Source organism: Salmo salar, unplaced genomic scaffold, assembly GCF_905237065.1.
Source record: "Salmo salar unplaced genomic scaffold, Ssal_v3.1, whole genome shotgun sequence".
NCBI lineage: Eukaryota > Metazoa > Chordata > Actinopteri > Salmoniformes > Salmonidae > Salmo > Salmo salar.
This window is the reverse complement of record NW_025550934.1, coordinates 192,501-204,111: the sequence shown is the minus strand read 5'-3', so window position 1 is coordinate 204,111 and position 11,611 is coordinate 192,501. Positions and strand designations below refer to the sequence as shown.

Sequence of the window (11,611 nt, the reverse complement as noted above, 5' to 3'; positions counted from 1 at the left end):
CACTCACTACATCACTCACTACATCACTACACCATGAGTCACTACATCACTCACTACATCACTACACCATGAGTCACTACATCACTCACTACATCACTACACCATGAGTCACTACATCACTCACTACATCACTACACCACGAGTCACTACATCACTCACTACATCACTACACCATGAGTCACTACATCACTCACTACATCACTACACCACGAGTCACTACATCACTCACTACATCACTCACTACATCACTCACTACTCTCAAACATTTGACCAAGTGGGGACCTTTTGTTAGTCCCCACAGGGTCAAATGCTAATTCTAGGGGGTTTAGGATTAAGGTTGGAATTAATGCTAGGGTTAGAATTAGGTTTAGGATTAGGGGCTAGGGTTAGTTTTAGGATTAGGAGCTAAGGTTTAGGTTTCGGGGTTAAGGTTAGGGGTTAGGGGTTAGGGAAAATAGGATTTTGAATGGGACTGAATTGTGTGTCCCCACAAGGTTAGTTATACAAGTGTGTGTGTGTGTGTGTGTGTGTGTGTGTGTGTGTGTGTGTGTGTGTGTGTGTGTGTGTGTGTGTGTGTGTGTGTGTGTGTGTGTGTGTGTGTGTGTGTGTGTGTACTGACCTGGCCACCCCTCATAGCCTGGTTCCTCTCTAGGTTTCTTCCTAGGTTCCGGCCTTTCTAGGGAGTTTTTCCTAGCCACTGTGCTTCTACACCTGCATTGCTTGCTGTTTGGGGTTTTAGGCTGGGTTTCTGTACAGCATTTTGTGACATCGGCTGATGTAAAAAGGGCTTTATAAATACATTTGATTGATTGTGTGTTCCAGGGTGTGTGTGTGGAGAGAGAGAGAGAGAACCTACTCTACCAGTCATTCAACAGAAACACACACTGACTCATTCACTCTCCCTCTATCTCAAAAGCACTCCTAGCTACGCCCTTTCCAGTACAATGTTAGGTTTAATTGATATTGACACTCAAAGTAATCTCTGTCTGTCTGTCTGTCTGTCTGTCTGTCTGTCTGTCTGTCTGTCTGTCTGTCTGTCTGTCTGTCTGTCTGTCTGTCTGTCTGTCTGTCTGTCTGTCTGTCTGTCTGTCTGTCTGTCTGTCTGTCTGTCTGTCTGTCTGTCTGTCTGTCTGTCTGTCTGTCTGAAAACTGAACTATCAGTCAGAGATCTTCCCTTAAATAGGTTACCGGCTTAATATCCCAGTCTTAGGGGAGAACATGTGACTTGGTATAAATAGAGCAACTTTCCCCATGGAAACTGACTGGAGAACAGAAATAGAAATAGACTAAATATACTTTCTATCAGGCAAAAACTCTGTGTTCCAGTTCGGTCGTTTTGTGACGTCCTCAAACATCACTCACAAATTACCTACATGTATTAGACTGTCAATACCACATGTTTGTTCACCATAGAAGATTCTGGCTTATTTATTTATTTTTACCTGTAAGTGGTTTACACCCTATTCTGACTATTCCCCCAAAATAACTATGTTGGGTGGCAGTGGTGAGATAATCAATCACAGTCTCACAGGCCTTTATTATAGGTAGGGTATAGAAGTATATATTTTTTTTAATTATATTTTATTAAATAGGTTGCAAAAACCAACATTTTCTGATAAAGGTGTTTTTCATCTGATTAAACCATCACGTCAATCACGGGTTGCCATGGTATCCCTTTTGACGTCACCCCGCCCTGCTTGTTGTCACTAGTTACCACATCCAGTAAAATCAAGATTTCACTTATATCATAATTCATTGAAAACAAAACCAAATAAGTTCATTTTTTTGGGGGGGGCTTCAATTAAGGTTAAGGAATAATATGAGCAGTGTGGTTAAAGTTAGGGGTTTAAAATGTAAAAAATAAAACAATTAAAATATATTTTTTTAAATAATAAGATTACATTATTTTTTTGGATTAATAAGAAATAGGGCAAGGGGGATTAGTGAATAATTGTGCTGATTTTGTGGCTGTGGTAAGTGCGTCCCTGCTGCTGGGGTGTGATTGGAGGGAAACCCCGTGTACCACAGTCAGACAGCTTGTGAGAGAATCAGCTGTGTAACGTAGCTTAGCTAGCCACACACACACACACCACTATTCCCTTTGCACTCAGGTAAGAGGCCGTTCTTCCTTTTAAAAGTCATGTTAGATTCACGTTTAAGACATGGTTTTTTTTTAATTTTTTATGTTGTATGTGTTGACAATGGATTTTACTAGAGGAAAATAGCGGGTAGTATGTGTTTTTAACGGTAGAGTTTCAGTTAGTTTTGTCAGGTTGCTAACGTTAGCTAGGAATGTAGCTAGCTAGCTAGCTGACTGAAGAACAATAGCTACATGTTTTTGTTTCTGGGGAGATTTGTTCGCTCTAGGTTAGCTTTTTGTTCATCCTGTCAGGTTTAGAGTTGGCTTCAAGTAAGTTACCTTATCTATTGTGGTCGATAATTCATGTTAGCTAATCTGTTGAATTTGGTTAGCAATAGCAGACATGTAGCTAGGCTAGACCAACTGAGTTAATTCAAAATGGGCTTGGTCGGTACAATACTACAGTTCCGTAGCTAGCTGGCGAGATAGCTAAAGTTAAACCGTTTTTTGGTTTTTGGACCCATATTTCACCATTTGCTGATACACAAAAACAATATTTGATGTTTAAAACATGTGTCGTTGGGGGGAAAAATACGAAAAAATCCCCCGTTTGGTTTTTTGTTGTTGAAGGCAGGTTCACGACCTAACTAACAAGTCAGTCACAGCCAACACTTTACTCGCATGGATAACTCCAGTTAGCGGCCTTGTTATAAATAAAGTAGCAAACTAATCTTACTATTTTGAAACCCTCTCATTTTGATCGATCGTAGCTAACGTTAACAACCTATATGTCCCCAGACACGGTTTGATTGTGCGTAATGCCGGGTTTCGCTAGTAGCTAACGTTAGCTAGTCATTTCCAGATGAGTAGTGAACAACAGTAGTAACACCGTTGTCATTTTTTATTTTTAAGGCGGGGACGATGGCATTACGCCCGTTATACTCCCATTGGCGATTGTAGTTAACGCAGAGATTTAATCAATCTAACTTTACATCCCATTGAAACATTAAATGTATCTAACTAACATACTAGATAAATGGTACAGTATGTCCAGCGCCGTGTGTGTGTGTAAATGTTAGCCAGCTCCGTCTGTTCAATGCTAATAATTATAACAGGTACAACATGGGTGTGGCATGGCAGGGAGTGAATACACATCCGCCTTTTTGTTCTTCACACGGTAGGATCCAGGCTAGTGCGATTTCACTGCTGTGTAGTACATACCATCTATATCATGTCTTAACCTGGATAATGTTTCCAGTGCAAAGGCGACTTACGTGTTAGAGGAAATCCACAGGGCATGTCTCATGACCCAAAGCCACAAGTACCAGGCTTGTCTACATGTATATTGTGGAATGGAAAATATGGGATTGATTGAGCACGGTAAATCAGTGTTGTCTGTAGACCCCTGGGCTATTCTGCATGGTTAACAGCAGATGTAGGGTATTGATTCAGTTTAGTACTATTCTCACTGCTGTCTGTTTTTGCTAGGCCCTGGTTTATACTATGCATTTGTTACATTGTGGATCACTACGCACCTCACTTCCGTTTCTAGATTACACGAGGAGGAAACTGCTCCTTTTACCAGAGTGATATTTTAACTTTATCTGGTGTTTTTTTTTTTTTTTTATTAAATCAGAAATTACCCTGAGTTTATGAGTTGTTACTTTGCTTTGGTGCTAGCTATAGGTTAGATTTCCTGGACTTTGTTCCGTGTTGATGTGGGCAGTTGCCGATTTGAATTCCTGGCGCTGGGAATGGATCTGGGAACTGCAGGGCTTCTGGGTTCAGATTGATAACAACAATCCCTTACCGGTGTGCAGTTGAGTAGGACACTGAACACACAACTTGCTCTCCATCCAGGGGCGCTCCGCTGCGGCTTGACCCTGTGCTCCCCTGTATTGTATCAAGTGTATCTGCCATGCCAACATTTCTCTCCTCGGTCCCTAGTAACCATGGTTGTTCTTCTCCTCAGTCCCTAGTAACCATGGTTCTTCTTCTCAGTCCCTAGTAACCATGGTTCTTCTTCTTCTCTCTCCTCAGTCCCTAGTAACCATGGTTCTTCTTCTTCTCTCTCCTCAGTCCCTAGTAACCATGGTTCTTCTTCTTCTCTCTCCTCAGTCCCTAGTAACCATGGTTCTTCTCTCTCCTCAGTCCCTAGTAACCATGGTTCTTCTTCTCTCTCCTCAGTCCCTAGTAACCATGGTTCTTCTTCTTCTCTCTCCTCAGTCCCTAGTAACCATGGTTCTTCTTCTTCTCTCTCCTCTGTCCCTAGTAACCGTGGTTCTTCTTCTCTCTCCTCAGTCCCTAGTAACCGTGGTTCTTCTTCTCTCTCCTCAGTCCCTAGTAACCATGGTTCTTCTCTCTCCTCAGTCCCTAGTAACCATGGTTCTTCTTCTCTCTCTCCTCAGTCCCTAGTAACCATGGTTCTTCTTCTCTCTCTCCTCAGTCCCTAGTAACCATGGTTCTTCTTCTCTCTCCTCAGTCCCTAGTAACCATGGTTCTTCTTCTCTCTCCTCAGTCCCTAGTAACCATGGTTCTTCTTCTTCTCTCTCCTCAGTCCCTAGTAACCATGGTTCTTCTCTCTCCTCAGTCCCTAGTAACCATGGTTCTTCTCTCTCCTCATTCCCTAGTAACCATGGTTCTTCTCTCTCCTCAGTCCCTAGTAACCATGGTTCTTCTTCTTCTCAGTCCCTAGTAACCATGGTTCTTCTTCTCTCTCCTCAGTCCCTGGTAACCATGGTTCTTCTTCTCTGTCCTCAGTCCCTAGTAACCATGGTTCTTCTTCTCTCTCCTCAGTCCCTAGTAACCATGGTTCTTCTTCTCTCTCCTCAGTCCCTAGTAACCATGGTTCTTCTTCTCTCTCCTCAGTCCCTAGTAACCATGGTTCTTCTTCTCTCTCTCCTCAGTCCCTAGTAACCATGGTTCTTCTTCTCTGTCCTCAGTCCCTAGTAACCATGGTTCTTCTTCTCTCTCCTCAGTCCCTAGTAACCATGGTTATTCTTCTCTCTCTCCTCAGTCCCTAGTAACCATGGTTATTCTTCTCTCTCTCCTCAGTCCCTAGTAACCATGGTTCTTCTTCTCTCTCTCCTCAGTCCCTAGTAACCATGGTTCTTCTTCTTCTCTCTCCTCAGTCCCTAGTAACCATGGTTCTTCTTCTTCTCAGTCCCTAGTAACCATGGTTCTTCTTCTCTCTCCTCAGTCCCTGGTAACCATGGTTCTTCTTCTCTGTCCTCAGTCCCTAGTAACCATGGTTCTTCTTCTCTCTCCTCAGTCCCTAGTAACCATGGTTCTTCTTCTCTCTCCTCAGTCCCTAGTAACCATGGTTCTTCTTCTCTCTCTCCTCAGTCCCTAGTAACCATGGTTCTTCTTCTCTCTCTCCTCAGTCCCTAGTAACCATGGTTCTTCTTCTCTCTCTCCTCAGTCCCTAGTAACCATGGTTATTCTTCTCTCTCTCCTCAGTCCCTAGTAACCATGGTTATTCTTCTCTCTCTCCTCAGTCCCTAGTAACCATGGTTCTTATTCTTCTCTCTCCTCAGTCCCTAGTAACCATGGTTCTTCTTCTTCTCTCTCCTCAGTCCCTAGTAACCATGGTTATTCTTCTCTCTCTCCTCAGTCCCTAGTAACCATGGTTATTCTTCTCTCTCTCCTCAGTCCCTAGTAACCATGGTTCTTATTCTTCTCTCTCCTCAGTCCCTAGTAACCATGGTTCTTCTTCTTCTCTCTCCTCAGTCCCTAGTAACCATGGTTCTTCTTCTTCTCTCTCCTCAGTCCCTAGTAACCATGGTTCTTCTTCTTCTCTCTCCTCAGTCCCTAGTAACCATGGTTCTTCTTCTCTCTCCTCAGTCCCTAGTAACCATGGTTCTTCTTCTTCTCTCTCCTCAGTCCCTAGTAACCATGGTTCTTCTTCTCTCTCCTCAGTCCCTAGTAACCATGGTTCTTCTTCTTCTCTCTCCTCAGTCCCTAGTAACCATGGTTCTTCTTTTCTCTCTCCTCAGTCCCTAGTAACCATGGTTCTTCTTCTCTCTCCTCAGTCCCTAGTAACCATGGTTCTTCTTCTCCTCAGTCCCTAGTAACCATGGTTGTTCTTCTCCTCAGTCCCTAGTAACCATGGTTCTTCTTCTTCTCTCTCTCCTCAGTCCCTAGTAACCATGGTTCTTCTTCTCTGTCCTCAGTCCCTAGTAACCGTGGTTCTTCTTCTCTCTCCTCAGTCCCTAGTAACCGTGGTTCTTCTTCTTCTCTCTCCTCAGTCCCTAGTAACCATGGTTCTTCTTCTTCTCTCTCCTCAGTCCCTAGTAACCATGGTTCTTCTTCTTCTCTCCTCAGTCCCTAGTAACCGTGGTTCTTCTTCTTCTCTCTCTCCTCAGTCCCTAGTAACCGTGGTTCTTCTTCTTCTCTCTCTCCTCAGTCCCTAGTAACCATGGTTCTTCTTCTCTGTCCTCAGTCCCTAGTAACCGTGGTTCTTCTTCTCTCTCCTCAGTCCCTAGTAACCATGGTTCTTCTTCTTCTCTCCTCAGTCCCTAGTAACCGTGGTTCTTCTTCTTCTCTCTCTCCTCAGTCCCTAGTAACCGTGGTTCTTCTTCTTCTCTCTCTCCTCAGTCCCTAGTAACCGTGGTTCTTCTTCTCTGTCCTCAGTCCCTAGTAACCGTGGTTCTTCTTCTTCTCTCTCCTCAGTCCCTAGTAACCGTGGTTCTTCTTCTTCTCTCTCCTCAGTCCCTAGTAACCGTGGTTCTTCTCTCTCCTCAGTCCCTAGTAACCATGGTTCTTCTTCTCTCTCCTCAGTCCCTAGTAACCATGGTTCTTCTTCTCTCTCCTCAGTCCCTAGTAACCATGGTTCTTCTTCTCCTCAGTCCCTAGTAACCATGGTTCTTCTTCTCTGTCCTCAGTCCCTAGTAACCATGGTTCTTCTTCTCTGTCCTCAGTCCCTAGTAACCATGGTTCTTCTTCTTCTCTCTCCTCAGTCCCTAGTAACCATGGTTCTTCTTCTTCTCTCTCCTCAGTCCCTAGTAACCATGGTTCTTCTTCTCTCTCCTCAGTCCCTAGTAACCATGGTTCTTCTTCTCTCTCCTCAGTCCCTAGTAACCATGGTTCTTCTTCTCTGTCCCTAGTAACCATGGTTCTTCTTCTCTGTCCTCAGTCCCTAGTAACCGTGGTTCTTCTTCTCTGTCCTCAGTCCCTAGTAACCGTGGTTCTTCTTCTCTGTCCCTAGTAACCGTGGTTCTTCTTCTCTGTCCCTAGTAACCGTGGTTCTTCTTCTCTGTCCCTAGTAACCGTGGTTCTTCTTCTCTGTCCCTAGTAACCGTGGTTGTTCTTCTCTCTCCTCAGTCCCTAGTAACCATGGTTCTTCTTCTTCTCTCTCCTCAGTCCCTAGTAACCGTGGTTCTTCTTCTCTCTCTCCTCAGTCCCTAGTAACCATGGTTCTTCTTCTTCTCTCTCCTCAGTCCCTAGTAACCATGGTTCTTCTTCTTCTCTCTCCTCAGTCCCTAGTAACCATGGTTCTTCTTCTCTCTCCTCAGTCCCCAGTCCCCATGGTTCTTCTTCTCTCTCCTCAGTCCCTAGTAACCGTGGTTCTTCTTCTCTCTCTCCTCAGTCCCTAGTAACCGTGGTTCTTCTTCTCTCTCTCCTCAGTCCCTAGTAACCGTGGTTCTTCTCTCTCCTCAGTCCCTAGTAACCGTGGTTCTTCTCTCTCCTCAGTCCCTAGTAACCGTGGTTCTTCTCTCTCCTCAGTCCCTAGTAACCGTGGTTCTTCTCTCTCCTCAGTCCCTAGTAACCGTGGTTCTTCTTCTCTCTCTCCTCAGTCCCTAGTAACCGTGGTTCTTCTCTCTCCTCAGTCCCTAGTAACCGTGGTTCTTCTCTCTCCTCAGTCCCTAGTAACCATGGTTCTTCTCTCTCCTCAGTCCCTAGTAACCATGGTTCTTCTTCTCTCTCTCCTCAGTCCCTAGTAACCATGGTTCTTCTTCTTCTTCTCTCTGTCCTCAGTCCCTAGTAACCATGGTTCTTCTTCTTCTCTCTCTCCTCAGTCCCTAGTAACCATGGTTGACAAGAGCGAGGTGGTTCAGAAGGAGCTGGTCCAGAAGGCCAAGCTGGCAGAGCAGGCCGAGCGCTACGATGACATGGCTGCCTCCATGAAGGCCGTAACGGAGGAAGGCACCCAGTTGTCCAACGAGGAGCGGAACCTCCTCTCTGTGGCCTATAAGAACGTGGTGGGCGCTCGGCGCTCCTCCTGGAGGGTGGTGTCCAGCATCGAGCAGAAGACCGAGGGCAGCGAGAAGAAGCAGGCCATGGCCAAGGAGTACAGGGAGAAGATAGAGAAGGAGCTGAAGGAGATCTGTAATGATGTGCTGGTAAGACTACTGGGGAAGGGGAGGTGCTCTCTCTCTCTGTCCCTCTCTCTCTCTGTCCCTCTCTCTCTCTCTCTGTCCCTCTTTCTCTCTCTCTGTCCCTCTCTCTCTCTGTCCCTCTCTCTCTCTCTCTCTGTCTCTCTCTCTCTCTCTCTGTCCCTCTCTCTCTCTCTCTCTGTCCCTCTCTCTCTCGCTGTCCCTCTCTCTCTCGCTGTCCCTCTCTCGCTGTCCCTCTCTCTCTCTCTCTCTCTGTCCCTCTCTCTGTCCCTCTCTCTCTCTCTCTCTGTCCCTCGCTCTCTGTCCCTCGTCTCTGTCCTCGTCTCTCTGTCCCTCGTCTCTGTCCTCGCTCTCTCTGTCCTCGCTCTCTGTCCTCGCTTTTTCTGTCCTCGCTCTCTGTCCTCGCTTTCTGTCTCTCGCTTTCTGTCCTCGCTCTCTCTGTCCCTCGCTCTCTCTGTCCCTCGCTCTCTCTGTCCTCGCTCTTCTCTCGTCTCTCTGTCCCTCGCTCTCTCTCTCTCTCTGTCCCTCGCTCTCTCTCTCTGTCCCTCGCTTCTCTCTCTCTCTGTCCTCGCTTTCTCTCTCTCTCTGTCCTCGCTCTCTCTCTCTCTCTCTGTCCCTCGCTCTCTCTCTCTCTCTGTCCCTCGCTCTCTCTCTCTCTCTCTGTCCCTCGCTCTCTCTCTCTCTGTCCTCGCTCTCTCTCTCTCTGTCCCTCGCTCTCTCTCTCTCTTCCCTCTCTCTCTCTCTCTGTCCCTCGCTCTCTCTCTCTCTCTGTCCCTCGCTCTCTCTCTCTCTCTGTCCTCGCTCTCTCTCTCTCTGTCCCTCGCTCTCTCTCTCTCTCTGTCCTCGCTCTCTCTCTCTCCGCTCTCTCTCTCTCTGTCCCTCGCTCTCTCTCTCTCTCTGTCCCGCTCTCTCTCTCTCTGTCCTCGCTCTCTCTCTCTCTGTCTGTCCCTCGCTCTCTCTCTCTCTCTGTCTGTCCCTCGCTCTCTCTCTCTCTCTCTGTCTGTCCCTCGCTCTCTCTCTCTCTCTCTCTGTCCCTCGCTCTCTCTCTCTCTCTGTCCCTCGCTCTCTCTCTCTCTCTCTCTGTCCCTCGCTCTCTCTCTCTCTCTGTCCCGCTCTCTCTCTCTCTGTCCCCCTCTCTCTCTCTCTGTCCCTCTCTCTCTCTGTCCCTCGCTCTCTCTCTCTCTCTGTCCCTCGTCTCTCTCTCTCTGTCCTCGCTCTCTCTCTCTCTCTGTCCCTCTCTCTCTCTCTCTCTCTGTCCCTCGTCTCTCTCTCTCTCTCTGTCCCTCGCTCTCTCTCTCTCTGTCCCTCGCTCTCTCTCTCTCTGTCCCTCGCTCTCTCTCTCTCTCTCTGTCCCTCGCTCTCTCTCTCTCTCTGTCCCTCGCTCTCTCTCTCTCTCTCTGTCCCTCGCTCTCTCTCTCTCTCTTGTCCCTCGCTCTCTCTCTCTCTCTCTGTCCCTCGCTCTCTCTCTCTCTCTCTGTCCCTCGCTCTCTCTCTCTCTCTGTCGCTCGCTCTCTCTCTCTCTCTGTCGCTCGCTCTCTCTCTCTCTCTCTGTCCCCTCTCTCTCTCTCTCTCTCTGTCCCTCGCTCTCTCTCTCTCTCTGTCCCTCTCTCTCTCTCTCTCTGTCCCTCTCTCTCTCTCTCTCTGTCCCTCGCTCTCTCTCTCTCTCTGTCCCTCGCTCTCTCTCTCTCTCTGTCCCTCTCTCTCTCTGTCCCTCTCTCTCTCTCTGTCCCTCTCTCTCTCTCTGTCCCTCGCTCTCTCTCTCTCTGTCCCTCTCTCTCTCTCTGTCCCTCGCTCTCTCTCTCTCTCTGTCCCTCGCTCTCTCTCTCTCTGTCCCTCGCTCTCTCTCTCTCTCTCTGTCCCTCGCTCTCTCTCTCTCTCTCTGTCCCTCGCTCTCTCTCTCTCTCTGTCCCTCGCTCTCTCTCTCTCTCTCTGTCCCTCGCTCTCTCTCTCTCTCTGTCCCTCGCTCTCTCTCTCTCTCTGTCCCTCGCTCTCTCTCTCTCTCTGTCTCTCGTCGCTTCTCTCTCTCTCTGTCCTCGCTCGCTCTCTCTCTCTCTGTCCTCGTCGCTCTCTCTCTCTGTGTCTCGCTCGCTCTCTCTCTCTCTGTGTCTCGCTCGCTCTCTCTCTCTCTGTGTCTCGCTCTCTCTCTCTCTCTCTGTGTCTCGCTCTCTCTCTCTCTCTTGTGTCTCGCTCTCTCTCTCTCTCTGTGTCTCGCTCTCTCTCTCTCTCTGTCCCGCTCTCTCTGTCTCTCTCTCTCTCTCTGTGTCCCTCTCTCTCTCTGTGTCCCTCTCTCTCTCTCTCTCTGTGTCCCTCTCTCTCTCTCTGTGTCCCTCTCTCTCTCTCTCTGTGTCCCTCTCTCTCTCTCTCTGTGTCCCTCTCTCTCTCTCTCTGTGTCCCTCTCTCTCTCTCTGTCCCTCTCTCTCTCTCGCTGTCCCCTCTCTCTCTCTCTCTCGCTGTCCCCCTCTCTCTCTCTGTCCCTCTCTCTCCCTCCCCCCTGAAAGGATTGAGGTGTTCCTGCCTGCCTCTCTCCCTCCCTCTCTCTCCCCCCTCCCTCCCCCTGAAAGGACTGAGGTGTTCCTGCCTGCCTCTCTCTCCCTCCCTCCCCTCTCTCCCTCCCTCCCTCCCCTTCTGAAAGGATTGAGGTGTTCCTGCCTGCCTGGTCTTAGCCCTGGTCTGATAGTAATCAGCTCAGTGTAATTAGCTGTTAGCCAGTACCCAGGGCCTCATTCAGCTCGTTAGGCCATTCCTCACCTGTCTGTCCCGTTGTAGAGACACTCTGAGAGGGACAGGTGTCTCAGGTGAGAGAGAGAGAGAGATTGACATATCCCCTGGGTGAGAGAGAGAGAGACATATCCCCTGGGTGAGAGAGAGAGAGAGACATATCCCCTGGGTGAGAGAGAGAGAGAGACATATCCCCTGGGTGAGAGAGAGAGAGACATATCCCCTGGGTGAGAGAGAGAGAGAGACATATCCCCTGGGTGAGAGAGAGAGAGAGACATATCCCCTGGGTGAGAGAGAGAGAGAGACATATCCCCTGGGTGAGAGAGAGAGAGAGACATATCCCCTGGGTGAGAGAGAGAGAGAGACATATCCCCTGGGTGAGAGAGAGAGAGAGACATATCCCCTGGGTGAGAGAGAGAGAGAGACATATCCCCTGGGTGAGAGAGAGAGAGAGACATATCCCCTGGGTGAGAGAGAG

General features: G+C 48.1%; 1 protein-coding gene across 1 annotated transcript in view; it reads left to right on the top strand.

Moving 5' to 3' along the window:
* Nucleotides 1-1,968: 1,968 nt before the first annotated feature.
* The window catches only part of LOC106591438 (14-3-3 protein beta/alpha-A), a 26,235-nt gene continuing 16,592 nt past the window's right edge, over nt 1,969-11,611 (top strand). Inside the window, exons 1-2 of the mRNA XM_045714114.1 lie at nt 1,969-2,111; nt 8,098-8,421. Coding sequence (XP_045570070.1) covers nt 8,110-8,421 — 312 coding nt within the window. The 5' untranslated portion in view covers nt 1,969-2,111; nt 8,098-8,109. The remainder of the gene's footprint in view (nt 2,112-8,097; nt 8,422-11,611) is intronic.